This window comes from Triticum dicoccoides, chromosome 6A (genome assembly GCF_002162155.2).
Source record: "Triticum dicoccoides isolate Atlit2015 ecotype Zavitan chromosome 6A, WEW_v2.0, whole genome shotgun sequence".
Classification (NCBI taxonomy): Eukaryota; Viridiplantae; Streptophyta; class Magnoliopsida; order Poales; family Poaceae; genus Triticum; species Triticum dicoccoides.
The window spans coordinates 114,648,528-114,657,573 of NC_041390.1; the positions used below are offsets into that span (position 1 = coordinate 114,648,528).

At 38.2% G+C, this 9,046-nt stretch overlaps 1 protein-coding gene across 4 annotated transcripts in view; it reads right to left on the bottom strand.

Annotated features, from left to right (window-relative positions):
• Positions 1 to 9,046, bottom strand: part of LOC119315416 (BEACH domain-containing protein B-like) — a 30,477-nt gene that overhangs the window by 16,402 nt on the left and 5,029 nt on the right. For all 4 annotated transcript variants that reach the window (XM_037590045.1, XM_037590044.1, XM_037590042.1 and 1 more), the window contains exons 6-17: positions 7,438 to 7,660; positions 6,746 to 6,799; positions 6,017 to 6,457; positions 4,719 to 5,037; positions 4,155 to 4,604; positions 3,897 to 4,055; positions 3,642 to 3,791; positions 3,122 to 3,277; positions 2,963 to 3,004; positions 2,516 to 2,860; positions 2,114 to 2,287; positions 891 to 1,051 (exon numbers count right to left, since the gene is read on the bottom strand). In XM_037590045.1, coding sequence (XP_037445942.1) covers positions 891 to 1,051; positions 2,114 to 2,287; positions 2,516 to 2,860; positions 2,963 to 3,004; positions 3,122 to 3,277; positions 3,642 to 3,791; positions 3,897 to 4,055; positions 4,155 to 4,604; positions 4,719 to 5,037; positions 6,017 to 6,457; positions 6,746 to 6,799; positions 7,438 to 7,660 — 2,674 coding nt within the window. The remainder of the gene's footprint in view (positions 1 to 890; positions 1,052 to 2,113; positions 2,288 to 2,515; positions 2,861 to 2,962; positions 3,005 to 3,121; positions 3,278 to 3,641; positions 3,792 to 3,896; positions 4,056 to 4,154; positions 4,605 to 4,718; positions 5,038 to 6,016; positions 6,458 to 6,745; positions 6,800 to 7,437; positions 7,661 to 9,046) is intronic.

The following is a 9,046-nucleotide window of genomic DNA, read 5'->3' on the forward strand; positions in this document are numbered from 1 at the left end:
AATGTCATCTAGCATCTCTTCTTTCCCTTGATGTTTGGTGATTCTCGACGATGTTCTTTGTCGACTCCGTCTCGCACATACACCTTTCATCGGCGTTGTGCTCTTCCACTAGTTGCTCTTCTTTTCTGTTTCCTGCCGGCATCTCACCTGCACGGTCTCCTCCGCAGCCTCTTCTGACTACATGGCTTGCATCTTCGTCTAGTGTATGCTTTCTAGCTTCTAGCTCTCTATGTTTTCCGTTGTGTCCACCAAGTCCGTTGCTCTTCTTCGTGTTTCTCATGTCATGCGAGTCCACCATATCTTTATCCGTCAGCCTCTTTCTGAACCTTGTCCTTTCTATAGGATTTTTGTGGCCTCTTTTGCATTGTCAATCTACGTCCATTCTCATGCTGCCGAGCTTCTTTTGCCGCCAGTTTTCTTGGGCTATGATTTTGTGTGCAATGCTTCATCCTCTTGATGTGCCAACTTTTGACAACCCAACTTCTATTGATCTCTTGTATCTTCTACTGATGTGGTGTCTTCCTCTAATGCGCCATCTTCTCTTTATCTCCTTTGGCTTGACTCAACAGGTTTTGAAGAATCTTCATGCTACACTCTCAAGACGCGGATTTTGGGTTATCATTTATTTTCTAGTGTTACACTTCTTCAAATGCAATGCTATTGCATACACATTGCATTTGAGGGGGGTGTTAAGGAGTATTAGTATTGGTCTAGGAGTCCTTATTAGGTACACACACACACACACACATGTAAGAACTAATAGTGATAAAAACCATGGACAAAGAAAAGAAATTTCAAATATTAAACACGAAAATACTAGGGACTATTTCAAATCCTTAGATATTATTACAGAAACAGAACAGGCTCAGTCAAATGGTGTGCTAACTCACCTGCATTTCTCAGTTGATACTAAATCGCCATCTACATAGCATCTCAGCTGGCTTCCTCCAGAAAAAGCTCTCCCTACTGTATGAGTAACAGAAAGGAATTTCCATTGCTTCGTTGGGAGGCTTAAAGGCAACAAAACACACTGATTCTTTTGACTGACAGACTGCATAAGGTAGATAGGGTGATTAAATTTGACATTAATACTAAAATCAAACTTTGTTATTCGACAACTTAAGTCAAATAACGAGCTCATGCCATATGGATTTATATGTATAACTAAGTAACATATAGAGTTCTTATCAGCAAAATGGCCGAGTTTTAAAAACCATCTTGGTAATGGCTACTAAACAACTGTCCACAAACTCAACAAACGCACAGATAGCACCATAAACTTGTTTCAGTCATTTTAGTCCAAAAAACGATTTGGTGACGCAGCATGTGTGCGAGTGGAGGACCTCGACCGAGGGGGAGTTTTAGCAAGGGAGTTTTCTGTAAATTTCTCAGACCGACTGCGCCTTCCACCTCGACACCATATCGCCGTCAGGTGGAGCCAGGACTCGAAGACGTTGTGCGCTACTTGCATGCGTCTCCCTTGCGGCAGGAGGCCAGGTCCCGGCGGAAGTACAAGCAGGAGACGCAGGTGTAGGAGCACCGTCGCGCATTCTCGCTGGGGTGCGCGCAATCGGTCCAACTGCGCGTCATCTTCCCCACCAAACCAGTTTTGGACTAAACTGCATCACTTAAACGAATTTATGGTGATATGTGTGCGTCTCTGGAGTTCATGGACTGAAGTACTCATTTCCTCAAAGTTTACGGAACAATAGTGTATTTCACTCAAATAGAAACATGGATTAAATCATACTTCTGTTAGCGTGGATTAATCTATGGTGAAACCAGCATTACATGATCAAAGATTAGTCAGTGAAATGGAGACAAATCTTCTTTTGAGGAAACAAAGAAATTTATTGAAATATATGTAAAACCAAACTAGGATTTTCATGAAAAAAACGTAAGTCAGCAACTATGTTGGATTTCACACAATTATGTAGCCAACTTAGCGATCGAATAACCAACTTCAGAAAGTAATTTTGTCTTGAATAAATATTTCCCAATTTTACTGACCAAAGAATTTATTTGTCAGGATATAATTTAACCAATGAAAAAGAAATACAAGACTAATTTACCGAAAGTTCTTGGAAAAGATGAAGGCAGCAACCACCATTACCTCATAGACTAGAGTATTTTTCCCAAGCATAGCTAAACATCCTTTTCCATTTTCCGTGAAAAAGGAGAAAAGGCCCATCATACCATTCTCAGGGAAGCTTTCCACTCTAAGCCAACAGCAGAAAGATAAACCTTTACTGTAAGGCCATTGAACAGGTGATTTTACTTCAATACCCTGTTGAGGGGAAGAAATTCACCACATAAATATTACTTGAATAAAACAAAGTAACTGTTCGGCAGCTTTTATTCAGAACCATGAAGAGAACAATATGGCATTGCTTCAAAATATAAACTTGTATACCATAATGGCAACTGAGGCAAATATACTTAAAATGATCATTAAAGTTATGTCAGGAAACAGATTATAGAAAACAATTAAAGTACTGAAATGAAAATAACTCACAGAATCATGACCACTGAACTCAAAGAAAGCTTCAGGTCCCTTTTCCTTGAGCATATGACTAAGACTTGTCAAAAGCAATGAGCTATGCTTCTGCTTGACACTAATTTTCTCACCACGCAAGAGAGCAAACATTTTCCGGATATCTTTCCCGGAAATACTATGTCCTCCAATAATCTGAATTAACTCTGCAATTTTTATAACTGTGTCCTCCCATTCCTCAACAGAAAACCAGTCAAGAAGAAAGCTAAGTAATCCTGCTTTGAAACAATAAGTTCTATTTGTAATGGACCCTTTGAGCAATTGCTGTAAGACCACAAGCCCATAATGTTGAAGCGAAGTACTGCTCTGCCAATCAGAAGCACCATTGTTACATAAACATATGAATGCAAAACAACAGTGTGTGTGTGTGTGTGTGTGCGCGAGAGAGAGAGAGAGAGAGGGACGAACCTTTTGTAGAACATTTAAGAAAAGTATAATTACATCTTCATTCTGTGGAGAAAAAGAAAACATCAGGGTAAAGAATCAAGTTACAATGCAGGTACAATTGAGTGAAGCAACTGAATATACAAGGATCACATTGCTTCAAAGATCATGAAGATTGCATACCTTTATTGTTGTCTTTTCATTTATCTCAAAAGTCCCATCGACAAGCATACCAAGTAGGGCATCCAAGAGTTTCCGACTTGGCAGCCATTTACAGAAGTCCAATAGCAAGCTTTGCAGTGTTTGGTAGCCCACACCAACCAACATTCTAAAAGCAGCCTGGATAAGATAAATCAGGAAAAAAAAGCATTAAGCAAGTAAGTTACATGAACCAGAGTAACTACGCTCGTTGATTATGGCAACTTTTATTCTAATTGACGTTTTCAATTAATCCTTACAAAGAATGGAAGAAAAAAATTGTGTGACCATTGAGAAATAGGAGAATTTTTTTTATTGCTGGATAACCTGGTTTCACCAGAAATCAGCTGGTTCCACAACAAAGTAAACCTTTATAATTTTGGGTGAATACCTTGTAACAAGAGGACAGCACAGGTGGCCATCCAGAAAAGACCAAAAACTATTATTGGCCCCATATAGCTCATACAGAGAACATGTGAAGCGAACTAAAGCAGTATATGATTACCTTGGATTCATCATTTTCAGCAAGTAATGAGGTCAACGTCTGAAGGACATTAAGGACCAATTGCTCCCCAACTGCTTCATCAAAAGTTCCATTCAATAAAGAGACTATATGCAGGAAGCACTCCCCATTGCGAAACAGATTTTGGTAATACTAGCAAAAGATATTAGGGATTCATCAGGCATGGAGTGCTACTAAAATTGGGAAGAAACAAGCCAATAATATGCAATTACTGTCCCCATCTATAAAAAAACATACCGCGCGATCTATCAAAATGATCTCTCTCAAGGTAACTAATAAATCAATCGACATTTCTGCAAAGTTCTTTTCATGCTCTTTTGCACGAGTGAAGGTCTCTAAATATTTGGAGCATAGTTGCAACTTTGCTGTATGATCTTGTGCTGATGATGGAGGCAACTGATTGTAAGAAAGAACAAAGAACAAGGGAGGAGAAAGTTAATTCTAGAAGTAATATCAAGTGTGATAAAAACGAGAGAATAGTAAACATGGTTATACCCTATATAAGGCAAGAACTTGCTCCAGTACATGTTTCCGGAGGTTCTCTTCTTGGAATAAATCAAATAGGCACCCAATACAATTGGCATTATGTAAAATTATCATCCTTCCAAGGTTAGATATTGTGACATATTCTTTGAAAAGGTTGAAAGCCAATTCGACACATGTAAGAGCATTCTTAATTCTCTCATCTAGAGAATCCATCTGAACATTGTTTGATTGAGAACCATTTCCCCTGAAGTCATCGCTTGGATGTGCCTTCCTTAGTTCTTGTGCTTGAAGGCATGCAACCTTCAGGACTCTGGTAAGCACGTCCAATGACTTGAAAGAAACTAGAGTTTGCTCAGTGGCAAGTTTCAGGATAACATGAAAGCTCTTAAGAATGGTAGCAACCAATCCAGGACCATTAGTGCAGTGTTCCAGTGCACTTAACAATGCTGAGCATTCTGGCTACAAACAAAACAAAACTATTTTAAAGACATGAATGCAAAAAAAAACATGACAGTATTCAAAATTATGTAAAATGAGCAACATATTATGCGGGGAAGGAGAAATTTTGGATACCAGGTTATTTGTGTTTTCATTCAGTGTTGCAGCAAACTCCAAGAAGGAAATAGCTTCTGACTGAAGGATGTTGACATCAGGTAGATTACTTTTGTAGCCAGTTGATTCGGCAGCGTCAGTGAAATGATCAGTTTGTGTCTCAGTCTCACCAACAATCTGATGAATGCACTCCAGGGATGATCCGAAATAGAAAATTTTCTCTGAGAATATCAGATCCCACAAGCCCTCCTCTCGAAAAGATTTGAGTAGAACTGGTGCTGAAATGAGAACTTTCCTAAATGTGCTGAGCATGTAATGTTGTAGGATATTTGATAAAATCCTGAATACATCAAAATAATTTATCAACAAAGGAAATTTACAGAACAGAACAATGCAGTTAAACTACATAGACAATTAGAAATTCAATCACCTGAAGGAACTAAGGAAACATGGTATTTGCATACAGATACAGACAAAGGTGTTGACCATAAAGGGAAAAATTATAAACAGAACAATGAACAATTGCAAGAAGAATGGAAAAAGGAGCGACAATAGATACTACGAGACTAGCCGCGCTACGGAAAATTACTCATATGTTGGATAGTATCTAACAGATTGTTGGAAATGGCAATAATGCAATATGGTACTCCCTCCGTTCGGAATTACTTGTCGCAGAAATGGATGTATCTAGATGTATTTTAGTTCTAGATACATCCATATCCGAGACAAGTAATTCCAAACGGAGGGAGTAGAATTAACTATGTAACAGAACTTTTTTCCTCTAAATCTTAGCTTGGACAGTATCTTATATATGAAGCCAATACATGGGAAGTTCATGGATGAACCCGGGTACATATGAACCCACTTCGGATAACACATTTCTAAATGCTAAAAAAATCTGAAAAAGGTTGCACGGATACGTCTCCATGTTCTATGTGTGTGCATAAAGTTTCACGAAAAAATAACTTTTTTGTGGCCTGTGCAAAAAAGACAAAAAATTGTGTCGTGGAACACTATTTAGAAGCACTGAAATTTGTCCTTTTTGCGGAGACAAAACAAAAAGACATTTTTTCACAAAACTTTGTGCCACACACACACATTTGCGAACATGTATGCATGAATTTTTTTTTTGAATTTTTCAACATTTTGAAACATGCTTAAAGTGCATTTTTTGAAAAGTGGGTGCATATGCCCATGGGTGCAGGAGGTGCCCTCTTGCCAATACTCTTCATAGACTGGAAATTTTGAAACAGTGAGTGATAATTAACTAATCTAATTAACAAAGACGTACACCAAACCAATGGGGAATAAGAACTTACCTTATATGGTTAGGCAATTCCGTTTCACTAGCACATGCTTTGATGCACGGGAAAACAGTTGAAAGAATCTTTATGATCCACCTTGCACATTGCTCCCAGTATGCCAACGAGATGGGTAGAGAAATTTTGGTAACAGTTGAACCAGGACAGTACCTGATCTCATTAGGAGGAAGAAGGAAAGAACAAAGTGCCTTGCTTAACTTTACAGAATACTCATTCCATTCGATCGTATTAAGAATATCAACAGGACTTGGGAATGATTCTAATGTAGGTGAATTCCCGGTACTTTGTCTATCAAGTTTCCAGTTGGGCACCTCGGGATCAAGAAATTTCTGCTGATGAAACTCCTGAAACATAAATGCGGGCCAACAGATGCTGTTCGCAAATTTATGTATCCGTCCATTTTCACATAGGAACTGCAAATTGTTAACATTACCGAAACTGAATAAACAGTCAAGGATCCAAGAGAGACTGCAAACATTATATGTCATCTAAGTCGAAACAGAAAACAAAATTCTGACCAAAATGGTGAGCAACGACCTCATAGGTAAAGTTAGCACTATCAATCTATGCCGATGATCTAACTATAACTCGTTTGCTACATAAGAGGTCAGCATATGAAGTACCTATATGTTATCATTGCTCCAGAAAGGCAGAATCTAGAAATAGAACAAAGTATTATAAGGAATGCAAAGATCTATCTAAAGGAAAAGTTATGCAACAGGATACACCGCTTCCCTCAGAATTTCCAAAGATAGTATCTGGAGCTGCAGAATGTCACTCCTGCAAAAGCATGTCATGTTAGAACACAAGAACGGAACTGAACGGCAAACACACAAAACACGATCAGATAAATGTATCTTTGCTATCGCAGATTGTTGTTAAAATGTGCCTTCAGTTTTTATAATGGTAAACTGGTCCTATTGAACACTTGATAGCAGGTACTCCTTCCATTCCAAAATGTAAGTGATCTAGTTTTGTCCTAAGTTAAACTTCTTTAAGTTTGACCAAGCCTATAGAAAAATATATCAACATCTACAAAACCAAGTTAGTTTCATTAGATCCATCATGAAATATATTTCCATACTGTATTAATTTGGTGTCATAGATGTCTAAGTTCTAAGTTTGACTTAGGACAAAACTAGAATCTCTTTGATTATGGAATGGAGGGAGTGGCTAAGAAGACACTAACATTACTATAAAGCTGTCTCCTCTAGTAGAAAGGGAGATGTAAGATACTGCTCTTCAATGGCAATGCATGAAAGTTGGCAGCACTAGCTGTTGTAAAGTACAAGCTACGGAATATGTATCAATTTATTAATATTGATGCTCGGTGGAACAGATGAAATAAATGGTCGCAGACTAAATTCTATGGCACGGAACAAAGCAATATGCCACTGCTGAAACAGTGAAACATTTACCTTTCATCACTGGGGACAAAAGAATGCTTTGAGACTGAAAATTTGCTTGATGGTAGTCCCAGTCCATCCAATAGAACCTCCAGTCCTCCGATGCTTCTGAAATGATTCTGTGCACGAGTATTCTCAGATATTGTTGATCTCAGAGCATACAAAGTTATAAAGTGAAGTGACAAGTCAGTCCACTGATCTTTCAAATTTAGTCTTCGAATGACCCTTAAGAGTTCTGCAACAAACAATTTCAGATAAGTAACATAATAACGATGGAAAACATGGATGTGCTACCAGCTGATATGTACTCCCTCCGTTCCTAAATATAAGTCTTTTTAGAGATTCCAATACAGACTACATATGGAGCAAAATGAGTGAATCTACACTCTAAAATATGTCTATATGCATCCGTATGTAGTCCGCATTGAAATCTCTAAAAAGACTTATATTTAGAAACGGACGGAGTACAAAACAACGTATACACTACCTATGTACGGAAGAGTGTGGGGTTTTTTTATATACCAAGCTCCAGTGAGTTCTTGTCTTAGAAAAGTCACAGTGTAGTTATTAATTTCAAAAAAAAACTAATATCTACTCCCTCCGTTCGGAAATACTCGTCGGTAAAATGGATAAAATGGATGTATCTAGAACTAAAATACGCCTAGATACATCCATTTCTCCGACAAGTATTTCCGGACAGAGGGAGTACATGTTAGAGTGCACTTTAAGTAAGCAAGATTTCACAGAGAAATATTTCTAAACTTGGGGCCCACATAAAGACAAATATGATGATAAAAAAAATACTCCCTCTGTATCAAAATATAAGATGTTTTTTTACACTATGACAGTGTCAAAAGCGTCTTATATTTTGATACGGAGGGAGCAGCAAATAGTGACAGCATATTCACAATTATAGATCATGTGTTCTTCCTGTGCAGTTCGCCAAAAAGAACATTTTCCGTTAAACGTTGCTTATTCTACATCTACTCATAAGAAAAGAACAAAATCCAAAAACTTGTAATTGTATTTTTATAGTTTGCAATGTATGGAAAACTTATGCTCCCTCCTAAGGATGGCAATGGGTAGGGTATGGGCAGAGTAGAGCAATACCATACCCATACCCGTATAGCCAGTGGGTACAAAATTCTACCCATACCCGTACCCATGGGTATGAAACTTTACCCATACCCATACCCAACGGGTACCCGTACCCATTGGGTACCCAGCGGGTAGAACAAATATTGCACAAGTTGTTCACAATTTTAAGCTCATTGATAGCACATTTGACAAAAAAAATCAATTATCTCAGTGCAATAACATGTAGATGAGTAAATTGACCAATATCAAAATTTAGAAATCACAACATACTCTTAAGTCAATAGGAGTGGACGAGTCACATGACAAATTAAGGACTAATTGACGACAACTTAACATTAGTTCATAAACGGGCAGGGTATGGGTATACCCGTAGGTACAAGACTATACCCATACCCTACCCATGACTTAATGGGTAGGATATGGCCATATGGGTACTACCCGTGGGTATAAAAGTGTGCCCATACCCTGCCATGTGGGTACCGTACCCGCGGATACCCATACCCATGGGTAAAATTGCCGTCGT